At 46.7% G+C, this 16,285-nt stretch overlaps 1 protein-coding gene across 1 annotated transcript in view; it reads left to right on the plus strand.

Annotated features, from left to right (window-relative positions):
• Nucleotides 1-6,340, plus strand: part of CD81 (CD81 molecule) — a 78,669-nt gene extending 72,329 nt beyond the window's left edge. The window contains exons 7-8 of the mRNA XM_077818275.1: nucleotides 364-462; nucleotides 1,953-6,340. Of these exons, the coding sequence (XP_077674401.1) occupies nucleotides 364-462; nucleotides 1,953-2,015 (162 nt within the window). The 3' untranslated portion in view covers nucleotides 2,016-6,340. The remainder of the gene's footprint in view (nucleotides 1-363; nucleotides 463-1,952) is intronic.
• The last annotated feature ends 9,945 nt before the right edge of the window (nucleotides 6,341-16,285 follow it).

Genomic DNA, 16,285 nt, shown 5'->3' on the forward strand with positions numbered 1-16,285 from the left:
GCCCCACTGGAAATAGATTGGCTATTCAGCACCAAGCAAATCCTCCACAGGAAGTCAGTCCAGGGCATGGTGCTACTCTTGCATGCTATGGTTAGGGGATAGGGGTGACTCCAGCTTGGCTGTTCTTCAAAAATGTAGGAAATAAGATGCTGGAAGCTACCAAAGGGGTGAAATTTTCATTCCTACTGAAATCAATTGGACTTTTGATTTCACTGTGCCCAGGAAATTATGCCATGAAGTTGCATGGGAAGGGGGAGGGATAGTAGAAACACTGAACTCCACTTCTTCCTGTACAAATGTGCCTTGGTGTACAACTAGAGAGAGAGAGACCAAGCTGTCTGACATGCGTTCTCCTCTGCTTAGGGTCGCCTACCCCAGGATTGTCATAAGAAGATTGATGAGCTGTTCTCAGAGAAGTTGTACCTGATCGGTGTTGCAGCCATTGTGGTGGCTGTGATCATGGTAAGTGTGAATATTGGTGCAGCACATGAGAGTGTATGGTTTAAACTCTGACTTTCATCTGGATTTTTAAAGTGAAACCATAAATCTAGTGCTTGTGAAAGCACATGGCTACCACTGACTCACTAACACGGCATGGGCTATGTTACTCCATGTAGCTCTACTGCTAATACTGATCTGAAACTCCTACTGGCGTCCCCCAGAAAACTGACCTCTCCTGCCCTGTTTGCCAAGAAAGCTCTTCCCCAGCCTCTCCAGCTGTCCCAGTGCACCTCAATCCTGACAGATCCCAACTGTGCCGTGTTGAGTGTTGGCTCCATGACACAGACGGAGACTCACTAGAGAGTAGGGTCGGAGACATCAGACTTGGAGTATTGTAACCAGAATCATATTTAGAGGCAAGTCTCTGGAGCGTAAAGGCAAAATGACTTCATCTGTTGCCCCATCTCATCTCCCTTGAAAACCATTTTAATTCCAGCCTGCCTTTCAAGGCTTCGTGCTGGAAGGAATTTGTTTTCCTTCCCATGATGCACTCACTTCCCACCTCAGTGTAGATAGACTAGAGAGCTAGCCAGGAGCACAGTGCCCCTTTCCTTGTCCATTCCAATTCTCATGCCCATCAGTGCTCTGTCTTCTGTTGCCCCCTGTCCTGCAACCCAGACACTGAATACCACAGTAACAGTCTCCAGGCTTGCTGCTCTGCTCTGAGTTCTAACTCGTGAGGTCCACAGCAGAACGAGTGGTGATTATGAATTTTGCCAGGTGCCCCTTTTAGAAACTATGGCAATGTTTTTACTCAAAATACAACTAACCTGTAGTGCTCTCTGCTGCAGGGTATTACTGAGGTATATCATTTTAAATTTCACAAGGGGATTAGACACGAATTTTTAAAAACCACTCTAACTGAGATGAAGTTACAAGAGTGCTCTGTCCTGTTCTTCAGGGTGCACGTGGATCTCCCAGCTGGAGGCAGCAAGCAATTTTATTTCCCTCCTACATTTCAGAACTTCTTCAGTTAGTCTATATGAGATTTCTTCTTCCTCCAAAGCATCCATTGGCTACTTTCAGAGGCAATATACCAGGACTAGATGGGCCATTGTCCTGTTCTTGCATTGTAAATTATGAGCTGAATTCTCAACAATGTCCAGGCTCTGCTCTGACACAGTGGAGGTAGAGTGACCTCAGGAAACAGCCAGTTGCAGTGCCCCAATCCTGTTGTACCCAACACCAGATGAAGTTAGAGCAGCTGAGAGCCTAACTGGCTTACAGTCAGTGGAGGATAGGTATAGCATGGCTCTGCCTATGACATGACCCCCACTTCCTCTTGTGCCAGAAGTGGAGGAAGGATGATGGGGTCCTGGATTGGCACAGCAGACCAGTGAATCAAACTCTGTGTCCTTGAGCTCTGCCCAGGAGAAGATAATGGATGGGGCTGTCTTAGGTCATTGGGGCTTACAAATGAGAATTTCACTGGTAGCTTTGTCTCCTTACAGATCTTCGAAATGATCCTGAGCATGATACTGTGCTGTGGCATAAGGAATAGCACCGTGTATTGAGAAGTGGAGAGCTGGGGGAGGGGGGGGAAGGTTGGAGATGACCGTGCAAAAGGGACCCCAAGTGCCACCAAGTGACCAGGAGACATTTCAACAAAAGACAAAGAAAACTATGTATATAAATACTTCCAATATTACCATGCAGTACTTATCATTTTTACTTTAAACTACTTTTTTTTTTTTAAACAAGTAAAACTTTCCCATGATCTTGTGGCTGAGTTAGTTACACATCAGTTTTGTGTGGTAGGGAAAGCTACTGTACCAGCGATTCTGACCCCCCCCCCCTTTTTTTTTTGGTCCTCCCCATTATTTCAGTGATGATGTTTATGGTGCAGAAACACAGAGGTACAGAGCAGCGGGCTACAGCCTCTTGTGAGGACAATGAACACCTTTGCCTTGGTTTTTTGTTTTTTTTTTGTTTTAAGTTTATAACTGGAAACTGAAGCAGGGTTTTTTGTTTTCCTCTCTTTTCCCCATGGCCCTGACTCCATGGCATTCCCTAGCTGCTTATAGGAAAGTTTCACTTGGTGTGCAAAGCCTGGTAGAAATGAGAGGCCGGGGACATAGTCGTTCAAGTGGAGATAGCCTGTTCCAATCAGACCTCTTTATGTTGTTAAATAAACATGAGAGTTGAATAGTGACAATTTTAAATTCTAACTTTTGATTTTTTTTCCCATGGAGTTTGTAACTCATTTAAAAACAAAAAAACCAAATTGACCCATTCATTTAGAGCTGAAGCTGTCTCACGGGTTCATAGCCAAGGAGTGAATTCTTACCCTGATTTTTCTACCCCAAATTCTACAAATGACTGAAAAATAAATCTGCTTTATGTTCCTGGGGGCTTACTGTCCAGTCTGGTTTTGTTAGTTTCTAATTTGAACTAATACTTCCGTATAAATGATACCTTAAAAAGGGGAGGGTAGGTAAGCGCTGAGATTTGGAACACTCAGAATCCTCCACAAAACAAATGCAGGATGACTCTTGGGTGTATTCTCATGTTATTTCAAACTAATGTTGTCTTTGCATCATAATTCTCTTTGATACAGTTTTGCTTGCTCATTGCATATTGTCATATATGCTGTAATTATGCCAAAAATCCCGTAACCTATTAAAGAAACATTGTTTTTTAAAAGCCCTTAATTTAAAACCTACATTAAGAGTTGGAAACCAACTCGCTCAAGCTGGGAAATTCAGGATTTAAGAAGGCACCAGTTTGAACATACTTTTTTGTGTGGGTTAAAATCCAAGCTAGATGTTACCAACTAAATGTGTGTGGCTTTAACTGTATGCCACTCCATTGGACTAACAGAATCGCTATTGCCCTGTACATAGAGGATACTGTGTGCCTCAGATCCTATGTGATAAACCGTCTGTCTCTCTCAAAGATGTTCTATATGTATAGATAGATATATTTTAAACAAAACTATTTCACTTTTCCCTACCCCTTATGGGCACTTGAGTTGGGGACTACAGCATCTTGCAGCTGTTGGCTGAGCAGAAGCAGGATGTTTTTATTCTCAGCCCAGTAAAGATTTGAGGTTCCTCTTGCATTCTCTCTCTTCCCGCCCCCGTCCACCCTTTTAAGGGATGTTTCTGTTTCCCTGAAGTGTTTCTTTTGTAACTTTCAAAAGGAAGAGTGTTCCAAATCAGGTTTGGGGTGAGGGGGATCCTGTGTTCTTTCTAGGCCATACACGTCCCTTCACCATTGTGCGTTGGATACCACAGCCATTGCTACACGCTGAATGAGGGATTCCCACAAGTGGGCAAATTGATCAATCCAGAGGCTTATTTTTTCTCCTTGTTTCCCTTTCTTGCCTCTTTAAGCACATAAGGGCTTTAAAAAAAAAAAAAAAAAAAGTAACCTAAGGAAGAGATGTATCAACACAGGCTAGATTGATTGCGGGTTGGGCGGGAAGTAATTTAACCAGAGAAGCAGCCTTAAAGTAACATTGCTCTGAATGTCCATTTTGCATGCATTGGAAACAAGAACAGATTGTGCACCAGGTGCCTCCTCCACTGTACATTTTTTAGGGTCACCTCCTCTGATATGTGGCTAAATGTAAAATGTGATGCATCAGCTGAGCATGTGTGTTTACATATATGTGCATCAGGGCTGTTAGAATACAGAATGGATGTGTAACTCGCCACCTCTTTGTCGACTGTTGATAAATATGTATAAATATGCCATTAAGCATTTCAGTTTTGTTTTTTCCTATACCGTATATTTGATATTGTTCAGTATTCAGTTGATATTGTGTCAGTAGCTGGAGCTCTGTTTGAAGATTTGCTGGGTCTCCAAAGAAGCAAGTGCAGGTCAGGCACGTTCTTAGATGTAGCTTTAAGGTACTAGACTTGCCCTTTGCAGTAGCAAGTGGGAAGAAGCGACTATTGAGAAGCGTGCTGGGCTGAAGCCTGATAAGTGTGGGAGGAAAACAGAGAAGCAAAGTCTTTGGTCAAAAAGTGCTCTGGGATTGCTGGAATTTGTCATCTGCCCCCGAACTACATAACAGAAAGTAACTAGTCACTTCGAACTCTAGTGGTGGCCTTGTAGTTGTCAGCTACCTATGCAGCCTCCCGCCCTGGAGAAGAAGCCTGCATGGAAGAGATGCTGATGGAACTCGGAGCTCTAAAGGCTGGGGAAATGGCTTTTGAATGTGGTGGCGGCGGCAGTGATTTGGGACTAGGTTAGAGGGAATAGAGTCCTGAGAACACAGAGTGCTACTGGAGGTCACTGAAGGAAGCTGAAAGATGGGTTTCACTGGGTGGCATTAATGCCCTGTCCATTTCTCTTCAGGGTTAGTACAGGAGTGTTCCCATGTCCCATTGCTTGTTTGTCAGCCCGCCAGGCCAGGGGAGGGAAAGAAGGAGCTGCCATGCTTAAGAATGGACTGAGGAGTTGAGGAACAGCTGAGGAAAAACAACCCCCTTTGGTCTTCTCTGTCCTAAACTCCTGAGAAGGGGAGGCCTAAGCAGAATGGAGGCAGGGGTATGTGAAAATTTGAGAGTAGACTCCCCCCAAGTTATCCCTGAGAACTGCTCAGTATCCAAAGGGACATTGCCCTGTATCTGAATAACCAGTCCTAAAGCTAGATGAGGAGGAAGAGAAGCAGAACACAGGCCCCATGTTCCTGCTAAGTGACTATCCTGCCTATGTATGTGTACACACATGCAAGCATACAGACCCAGGGCCTGATCCTGGAGACCCCTTACAGACAGGATTGGTGTCCACTGCATAGGGCTTTGCAGGATCAGGGCTGTGGGCTATAAATACGCACAAACACTGCCTTTGAACAGAAACCAGAGGAAACGACCGGTCATTGAGAAAACAGTCATAAGGCAAAGGAAGAAGAGGAGAGCCCCATCTCACTGCGGGAGGCCAGGAGCAGGGAACTAACCAGGGCTGGGTTTGAAGACCCATGCTAGAAAGTCAAACAGAGCTGCTGCCAGCTGAACTGAATGCTTGGGATTCTTTTATATTGTGGAGCATGCCACAAAGCTGTGTGTTTAACTTCTTCCTCCAGATGCCTTGTTTTTTTGTTTTGTTTGTTTTTAAGAAAAAAAATCTAATGTTAATCATAGTGTGTATAGTGTGACCATGCTCTACGATTTACAACCAGTTCACCTTAACACCAGGATGCTTCATGAGCCAGGCTGTGGCAGCACGGGCAGAGCCAGGCCTCTGGAATGATGGAGGAGGAGGAGAAATGGGCAGGCTGGAGAGGGACATCCAGAATCAAGCTAAGTAAAGGCAAATGGCTCTTGCCAACAGCAGTTGCTGCCGCAGGTGCCCTCCTTTGGGAGGGGCAGCAGTGGGGGAGCTAGTATGTATTCCAAAATGACAAGAGGGTTAAAATTCAGAAAGGCCTGTGGTGGCTAAAAAGCAACTGAGAATATCCCAAAGAGCTCATTGTTCCCCGACCTAACGGAATGGCTTTCTGATGTGTCAGATGGTCCAGCCAAGGGGTAACTGACTGCTGCCATCTGCCCCATCTGATGAAGCTCCTGCAGTGAGCGAGAGGGGCAAGTACAGTGCTGTGATCCCACAACTGCCCTTCCCTACCCATCCCCTGTACCTTTCATGACCGGCAGTACAGGCATCCCAGGTTGGCTCCAGGCTCCCACCATTGCTTCTGCTGAAACAGGAACGGGAGGGAGAGGTGTCCTGTGTGACTGTCCCCAAAACACAAGCAGCCTCCATTCCTTGCTCCCTTTGGCTGTGCCTGTGCTAAGACATCATGTCCATCCATTGTCTTTTCACTTGTTTACCTGAATGTTAATGGAGTCCAACAATTACTTTACTTTACAAAATGGATATTTAAAAACAATAAACTTACCAAAAAAAGTGTTGTCAGCTTTTGTCTCTTTCCAAGGATGAGATCCCAGCCGCCTCTTCAAAGAGAAACAGGGGGCTCTGAATTCAAGCTTGGGTGAACCCTGTCTCCTTAACTTCCCTGAGTATTACTAAGTCTATATTTTGAGTCCTATTTTTGACAAGTTTCCCCTCCCACTTCCACACTTTCCAGGGCCCCTAGCTATCCTTTTAGACATGTGCATGTTGGTGGTGTTGGCCACTTTTGGGGGGGTGGGGTTGTTGTTTTTTTTTAAATCCTTATTGGAAGCATTACAAATAAATGAATACATATCAATGCCATGCCTTTTCCCTGGGTTAATCAGAAGCACTGCAGTACGTATCCCAGTGTGGTGATATTTAAAACACTCCAGGTACAAATTCACACAAATTTCTTTGGTTTTTTTCCCAGTTCAGTTCACACAGATATGGCTCCTCTGGTGTAGATAATCTGTGACGCAACTTTAAGAGTCCCCCATCAGCTTCTGGCTCAGATGGTGCTTAATAATTCCTTGCATGGCAGATCACTCAGTCATGCACATAATTGTTTTATGTCAGTCCACAATTGGACTGCAATGGGCTCAGTACTAAATTCTGTCCTCCAAAGTTAGATAATAAATGTCTATAGAATTAGCACCTCTCTCTCTCTGTGTGCATTGTTGAGCACCTGGTTTCAGATCTGGGCAAAAGCAGACTGGGCCAAATGCATTTGTTCCTTCAGGGCTATTGGTGTCCAGATTCTCCAAAGCCTCTGAAGAAACATCACTCAGCTGCTGAGAAATGTAAAATAGGAAGTACGCATAAGGCATACCTTAATAGCTTTATTTTGTGCATCAAGAGGCACCTTCAGCTCATTGCACTGAAAGGAAAAAGGTTGCCTTGGGATGGTGTCAATTCATTGACCTTAAACGCACATGCCAGCTGAGCTACCATGGATAGTTCTTAGTACCATTCCCCTCCACCAGTTCTACTCCAGCTTAAACAGTTAGCTGCACAACTTATCTCTGTCCTCCTTCTCTCCACACCCTCCCCACCCCCCGGATGTTTGAATCATTTGAAGTGTCCTGTTAGGGTTCTAGAGTCTCAAACAAAAGTTGGGTGAGTGGTCTGGCCTCATGCTCCTCTTTTGCACTTTGGTTCTGATCACATTCATCAGTAGCTATCCCCATTGTCCCGCGCTCTCCTGCCATGGTTCCGGTGTTGTGCCAATGGCATATTTGTTTCTTCGATTCCTATGGCTTTGTATAATGTCTCTTCATGAGCCACTTGATTATAGGGGGTGGCGGCGAGGCCTGATTCGAGGAACTTTGAGGTGCTTCCATAGTTAATCAAAACATGACATTCAAAAACAGGCCTTTTTGAATGTCATATTCTCCTTTATACAATGGTTGTGCAACACTTTCTTCGCCAACTATTCAGGGGCAATGCTGCAAAAGCTCATTTTTCTCTCTCCCAAGCTAAGAAGGACCTTCTGGTTTGGGTCGCAGCTGGATAGAAGCAGATTTTGAAAGGGAAGGAGGTAGGGTGAAGACATTTGAGCACATTTTTATATTTATACATGTAACGAGGTTTAGCAAAAACAGAGGTATATGGCCTGTTTGTGTGTGGTGGGTATATGGATGATGGGGCATCTACACGAGCACCAAGTACCTCGGAGTTACACAGCTCTCCTCTTAAATCAGACCCTTGTCCACTCAACTGTGCCTTTTAAATTTCCCTTCTGCATTAGGCCTTCCGTCACCATAACATCTGTTTTCAATAATTTCTCACTATCATCTTGTTTTATTTAGGGTTGTAAAGGATCTAGGGTTACAGCTGCTGTAGGTGTAAAATGAAAGTCTTATATACGAACAGGAAAAATCATTTTTTAGGGCCTCTTCATTGTGCTGGCACAGGCTGCATGGCCCTTTTAAAAGGGAATGCACCCAGTTCACCTGAGATGAGTTAGTTACCTCCCAATGGGCCCTAATTGGGGGTGCCTGACCTCTATGGATATACCTAAACTGGATCTGGGAGCGTGCTTCCAGCCTGGTTAGCCAGGCTTGCTCTAGCAGGGTTCAAGATAGAGTGTTTAAAAATAGCTGTGTGGATGTTCTGGTTCAAGGAGAAGTTTTAGGTCTCTCACACCCACCTGACCACCTAGGCTTGCAAGCCCGAGCTCCAGCTGGAGCTGGAACATCCACATTGAGGGTGTTTTGTTTTTTTTAAGCACACTAGCTTGAGCCCCACTAGCTCAAGTCTACCTGAGCTGGGAGACTCCCAATTGCGGTGTAGACCTATCCCATAAAGGCAGCAGTTGGAAAAAGGGGAGCAGGAAGAAGCTGGTGAGCATTGTCTGTAGACCGCCGTGTGACACCGAAGAGAGCAGTAGTTGAGAGCGGCTGGTGAAGAGGGAGAATTGGTGCACTGTTAGGTGACGGCTGTGGGTAGGAACTGTTGGAGAGAATTGACCAGAGCTGGGGAACCCAGCGGAACAGAGGGCTATGCAGAGGCCCCTAGGTAAGGGACAGAAGTAGATCAGCCAATGCCGGCTAAGCCTAGAAACAATAGGGTGGATTCTGGAGGGACGCTCCCATGAACGGGTAGGCTGTGCAGCCAAAGGTGCCTGGGGCATGGAAAGCTACAGGGAGCCCTCTCACAGGAGGCCTGAGTTAAGGGCAGCAAGAAGAGAGATGTAGACATCATGAAGTATTGCCAGAGATGGAGGCCCTGGAATAGGAGCAGAGGAACTGAGACCAGAGCGGTGGTTGACTCTTGGAACTATTGTGGCCTGGGGAATGGTCCGTGGAGCTGGAGCACAGCTGCATTTTAATCTGTTGTACCCGGGGGGGGTGGGGGGTTGAGCTCTCTGAGTCTGAGGGATTTCCTGAAGGTTGAAATTATATTAATAAAGCATGCCCAGCAGCAGGGCTTGATTTGAACTCAGAGGAACAACCTTCCTTGCCCAGGCAAATCAGATGGCTGTTCATGTGATCTGTGGTGGAGAAGAAAGGTTAACAATCCTTCCTGAGCAGATGAAGGGGAAACTGTGGCAGACTTGCTATGGTTGGCTATAGGAGGGTGCCTGGCAGGGACAAGCTCTGTTTAGAGCTGATAAGTGAAACAAACAAACAGAACCCTGTAATTGTTGCTTTGCAGGTACTGCAAGTAACTATCACTAACTACATACCCCTTCCAGTGCTTTTGTTAATGTTACTTACTATTTCTGATGCACCGTGAAAAAATGATTTGAAAGCTTGCCAAGACAATGGGAGGAAATCGTGCCTGACGACATTGGGGAGAGCAACTATGGGACAAGCGCTTACTAATGCTAAAGTATGACTCATCAAAGAATGGATACAAAACTGTTTTACTAAAAGTCATTCGCATTTAGAGAAGTTTTTGGGGTTTGCATGCGGGGCAAGTCATTTAGGCACAACTTTAAAAACAAGCCTTTTCTTTCTGTGGCTTTTTAAAGGTTCTTTCTTAGACCATCCCAACCTTTAAAAAACCCAACCTTTAAAGCCTTGTTGTCATTTTTATTTTGCTAGAGTCCGGTACTCACATGAAGGAGCTTTTCCATGCTGCCCAGGAATGGACCAACCTCATTGTTAGACCTGCTGTCCCCTGGTGGACCTGTAGTAGTTCACTAGCAGCCTACTGTTGAGGCTCCTGTGGCTGTCATTTCTGGGAGGAGCAGCACAAGGATCCTTCAGCAGCTATAGACCGAATAGGAGCCTATCTGTGAACAGCCTCAGCTGAGGGGAGGAAAGAACCAGTGGCTGATTTATTTCAGCTGGGCTTCCTGTGCGTGGGGAGTATGAGAGGGTGTATGTGTGAAAGAGAGAGGTTATTGTGGGCTCCAGTATGTGCAGGGTAGGGCTGGGGACTGGCGTGCACATGCCCTTCCTCTGCAGCTGTGTAAGGCTCTCTCTCTCTCCAGAGTCCCCCAGGCTGTGATATAACAACACTGCCTTCTTGGTTTGATGGTTTCCTGCATGGCTGCCTAGCTCTGTGTTTCCCCCCAGCCGTCTCAGCCTGAATTGGCTGGAGGAAACTGCTTTACCAACTGTTCATGCTTGGGTCATGCTTTTCTATTTTTATTTGTGTCGCCAAGCAATAAATAAAGTTCCAACACCCCGATGCAGCAGCCGGTACAAACTGGTCCACCATCAGTGATTTGGAAAGCATGCCCAGCCCTAGTTCTCCACAGCATGTGGACTAAAGTATCTGCAAAGAGGGAGGAAGAGGAATGGGGACAGTGGCCTCAGCCCTCAGACAGGCGTGAAACAGGCTGCAAAAGAGGGAACTACAGCAGCACATGCGATAGGCAAGAAGCCCTCTGTCAGCAGTGCTTGATTTAGAAATCATGCAGGGCCAGAGGTAGAGGTGGACGAGCCCTTCCTGTTATGCTGGCAACCAAAACCAGCAATAGTCTCATTAAAAAAAGCATTGCTCAGTCCATTTCCACTAAACCTCCACATCCACCCAGTTGTGCCCAATAGGGCGACCAGGTGTCCAGTTTTTGACTGGAAAGTGGGGAGATTTTTGTCTGCCTCGCATTTGCCCCTATACGCCATCTTGGATTCAACAACAACCTTGGAATCCATGTTGGGTACCCTTCTTCTCCACCACTTTTGGTTTTGGCGCCTTTTTCCATCCAAAGGCGGGAAACTGGCAGTTCACCTGACAGAGTCTGCCCAGCAACTGGGACAGTCTATAAGATCAGTTCACCAGTCAGGCGGGGCTGCCCATCCTGGAGGCAGAGTGTGCTGCTGTTCTAGGGAATAGTTAGTGCTGCTGTCTGCAGGATAGGTAGGCCTAGTACCATACTAGGGATGTAGGGAGGGTAACTCACCTTGCATGCGAGGATAGCTGTCATCCACTGTCCTGATTCTTCAACTCCCATCCACCCACGACGGTGCCAGGAGGAAGATCGGTAAAAGAAGGAGACAGAGTGATCATCTCACCGTCGGCGGTCCTGCTTCCCATACCTACCAGTGTCATCTGGATCCGGAGTCTAGTCAGTTGTGATAGTGCGAGCTGCTTCTCAAGCTGCAAGAGATGGCAAAGAAGCAACATCTTGTTCTTTACTAGGATTGATCTGGGTTTATCCTTGGGTCAGACCTTCAAGCCCTCTACCTTCTTACAGCCAAAGCCTGTCATATTCTGGTCCCCTTTTCTGTTACAATTGGGAGTCTCTTAGTGTTTACATAGCTGTACTTACCTGTGTTACTTACCTTGTCTTACCTACTTGTTTAACTTTTCCCTGTTAATAAAACTGTTCCTTTTGCACCTTATCCCTTTGTCAGCTTTCCTTGGGGTAAAACAAACTCGTTGATAGACACAGGGTAGGGAGACGAACCTCAGACTGGTTCCCCGGCCAAAGTATACAATCCAGTCAACAGTTTGGTGACCACGGCAGGACTTCCTTTTGTTTTTGTTTGCCTGCTTGGCTGTAACATACAAGGTATAAAATCCAGTCAACAGGAACACCTGGACAAAAAGGGATCCTGGCAGCTCTGGTCAGCACCGCTGACTGAGCCACTGACTATCCAGTTGGTTGCATTGCGCAGCGGGGCTGACAAGCTCCCTGCTAGTCTCCATGCCACACAACTCCCGGGAAGCTGTGGGCATGTCCTCCTCTGGCTCCTACGCGTAGCAGCAGCCAGGGGGCTCCGCACTCTGCCCCAGCAGCAAGCACTGCCCCTGAAGCTCCCATTGACCGGGAACTGTGGCCAATGGGAGCGGTGGGGGTGGCGCCTGCAGACAGGGCAGTATGGAGAGCCGCCTGGCCACGTTTCTGCGTAGGAGCCGGAGGTAGGACATGCCCGCTGCTTCCCGGGCAGTGCTTGAGGTAAGCGCTGCCTGAAGCCTGAGCCCCTGAGCCCCCCCATGCACCCCAACCCCCTGCCCCAGCCCTGATCCCCCTCCCTCCCTCTGAACACCTTGCTCCCAGCCCGGAGCATCCTCCTGCACCCCAAACCCCTCATCTCCAGCTCCACCCCAGAGCCTGCACGCCCAGCCAGAGCCCTCACTCCCCATCACACCCTAACCTCCTGCCCCAGCCCTGATCCCCCTCCTGGCCTCCGAACCCCTCAGTCCCAGCCCAGAGCATCCTCCTGCACGCCAAACCTCTCATCCCTGGCCCCACTCCAGAGCCCACACCTCCAGCTGGAGCCCTCACCCCCTCCCACACCCCAGCCCCCTGAGCCAACCCAGTGAAAATGAGCGAGTGAGTGAGGGTGGGGAGAGCGAGCGATGGGGGGGAGGGGGATGGAGTGAGCAGGGGCAGGGCCTCGGAGAAGGGTTGAGGAAGGGGTGGGGCAAGACTGTTCGGTTTTGTGAGAGTAGAAGGTTGGCAACCCCCAGTGCCCATCCTTGCAAAATGGGATGAGCTGCTGCTTTCTCCCCATCTCTGCTGGGTTTTTTTGCCATCTCCCACCCACTCCTTAGTATATCACCTGCTTTGCCCCCATTGTCACCCACACATACGCTTTAGTGTAATATTATTCACCCTGTTCCGCTAGGTTGGTTTGTTCTTCTCTCTCCTTTCTAATGCCTCCTTTCCCCCACTCTCCCCTCTGTATTCAGTATTGCTACCTTTGGCGTCCTCTAGGGGAGACTTCACACATAAGCCCACTGACCAGAAAACGCTGACCTAGGCGTGTTTCCATGGGAATGTTATAAAGATCCCCGAACGGGAAAGCCTGTTGTGTTTTAAAACTCCAACCCAATCCCAGCCAGATGAAAGACATTTTGTTCTAACCTTGCCTGTTATTGCTGCCAAATGTATTCCAAACACAGCTCCCTTGTCATAAATTACTGTTGTTAGCAACACTCCAGAAGGCAGAGATACATATTAAAAAATGGACAGTGCAAATGAAATAGCAGCTGTTCATATTACAGATGACTCACCATGAGGCCCCTCTTAAAGGGATTCAGTGAAGTATTTTAGACCGCAAACATAACTGATCTTTAACACTGCATGTTCTCATAGGAGTTATAGCTGCCACAGCACTGGAGGCCCTGAAGAAAGACATCTCCAAGTGCCCAGAGACAGAGGAACAAGGATTACAGCACAGTCCTTATTCCATTTGGCTATGATAGCAGGTGGTGCACATAGCCATTGAGACACTGATAGCGGCTTTGTTTATATGTGGAACCTAGAATGTGCAATGTTTGTTTCTTAATTGTTCAGGATTGGGAGGATTGATTAAATAAATTCTTCTAAGGCTATGTCCACGCTTTCAGTGGCATGTAGGGTATGCGTAGCTGCATACCACAGTGAAAAGCAGGCCACGTCCACACTGTGGTGCATAGCTACACACATCTGGCAGGCCTCCTCCTAGTGGAGCCTTTTCCTGCTGCTGGAGCCTTTCCTTTCAGGGTGTGGGGAGGAATGCTCCAGCCGCAGGAAAACAGCAGGATGCTACACTGCTAAAGATAGAATAGACAGGGGAGACACTGGTTGTGGAAGTAGAGAGCCATGTAGGATACATACTCACTGTCATGTTCTTCTGTACCAGATATGGACTGGTCAGAGAGCCTGCTTATACATACCAGATGTGTTCATCATAAGCTCCTTTAATGCTCTGCCAGGTATGACTCCAGATTAGCTTAAAGTATTTTACATACAGTGCTACCTAGTGGCTGATACATATAATGCAGTTTAACATTCCATTACATGTCCCCATTTTAAGTCCTACATTCCTACCATTTACACTATCACACTGTCTTTGAAGTTCAGTATTGCATCAGTCTGTTAAGTGTCTCTGAATTGTACTGGTTTTGTAATTACGTTATCTGAACACGTAACAACATGGTCATCTAGCTGTTCATTAGTTGCAATGACAAGCTATGGTCAGTTTGGAATCCTTGGCTCTTGTCATCTCGTTCTGCATCCACCATCTGTAGAGTTGTTCTGTTGAGTGTTTCTCAACATTTTTGACACCAGGGACTGGCTTGCTGCCTTCCTAAAATATGTCAGGGAGATCTCAGGGAGTGACCAGCCCACAGACTGGTTGTTGAGAAACATTGCTGTGCATTGTTCTTTCTGAGGAACAAACTGTAAATGATGATGGTTTCTGTTGAACTCTCCACTGTTGGTCTTGATCACATACAATCTGGGCACTGAATTCTTTTTCTTTACAACAGCTGGAGTTGTCCATCCTTTTTCTCCATCCAATTTGACACAAAACATGGTCATCAGGTTCTACACCTGGTAATTCTCTGAGGGACGCCTGTTGTAAAAGTGTACATAGGTCTATTAGCCTTTCTAGCTGATTTGGCTCCTCTCTTCACATCTAGCCACTTTGGAAATAGGGTATTTTCCAAAGCTGGAACAGTTGTTCTGAGTTGTCCTCCCCTCAGGTGTTGTGCTAGACTATATCCAGTAGCTGTTATTGTTATTGATCTGTAACTCAGAAGAGCAAGGAAAGGATTTTCTTGGTTGTCTCTACAGTTCTCAATTTGTGTGTGTGTAATATGGGCTGCAAGTAATATGATCAAAACTATATTTTGATCAAAATTACAAATTCTGCTACAGTGAATTGTGGTCTGTTGTCCATCATTAGTTATTCTGGAATACCAAAATGAGCAAGAATGCTTTTCAGTTTCTCAACAATACTGCAACATGTTATGTCTTTCAAGTACATTATTTCTATATACCTGGAAAAATAATCCACAATGACCAGGTAATGATGTCCTCTGAATTTACATAAATCTGCAGCTACTCTCTTCCAAGGTCTGTCTGGTAAAGGTGTTTGTACACTGCATGATTCAGCATTGTCTCTTAAATTGATTTGTACTATTGTTGTTCTACAAACTACTGTACTGTTTCTCAATAGGCCCATCATGGCTGCCATACTACAGCTGAGAAGGTTGTTCGTCTTTGATCCTTTGATCACCTGCACTCAATGCATAGCTTTTGTCTTTGTAAGTTGTTTCTGTGGTCAACTGGCCCATGCAGTTCTGAATACCTGCAGGGCGACCTAGAGCTGTCAGGTGACTTCATCTCTGGGAGGGGTTGGAGGTGATTGTTAGTCCCTGCTGAGATGACTGTGATGTCAGCTCCTGAGCCAATTTTAAAGTTAATAGTCTTGCCATGAATATTCAGTTTCACTCTCCAGGCAGGCTCTGGCATCACAAGTGATAGATCCCAGAAACAATGGCTTTTGATTGTAATATGCGCAAATTTCCTGACTGCTTTGATGTGACACAGATGCAAAATGTCCATATGTCATGCATTTATTACACCATGTGCCTTTAGCTGGACATGCATCATCTCTTGGGACATGACTTTTTCCACACCTCATGCATGCTAACTGGAATTTCCCTGTAAGGGGGCAGGACTCACCACCGCAGCGCCTCTTGCTGGCCGTCCTGGGAATTAGCTCTCGTTTCACCAAAGCACCCTCACCTAGCAGTGTCTGGCCCGTCGTCAATCTCGCCTCCACCTCTAGGATCCATGTTGTTCCCTGGACTGCAGCAGCCTCTTCTGGACACAGCTGTGCCTCATTCAGTTCTCTCCCCCATTCCGGGGGGACCCGACAGATCTCAGTCCAGCCATTTGCCTTGGTGGCAAACTGCGGTCTCTGGTCTAGCCACTCCCCTCTGTGGCAAACTGCAGTCTATGCTCTGGCCACTCCCTTAGGTGGCAAATGGCAGGGGGTGCAAAGAGGGGACCCAGGCCCACCCACTTCTCTGGGTCCCAGCCCAGGGACCCTATAGCCGGCAGCCACATATGCCCCTCCTCCTACACCAGTTTCTTTGTGGAGTTTGTTTGCAATGTGAAATCTTGAGTGGCATGCTCATGAAATCCTGCAACCATTTTTCCTTTTTCTTTCTATCTGCAGCCTTTGTTGCTGTTTCACTTCTGTTCTGTTCTTAGTTTACTCCTGACACCATATCCAGATATGTTTCAGAGTAGCAGCTGTGTTGGTCT

Source organism: Eretmochelys imbricata, chromosome 6, assembly GCF_965152235.1.
Source record: "Eretmochelys imbricata isolate rEreImb1 chromosome 6, rEreImb1.hap1, whole genome shotgun sequence".
Classification (NCBI taxonomy): Eukaryota; Metazoa; Chordata; order Testudines; family Cheloniidae; genus Eretmochelys; species Eretmochelys imbricata.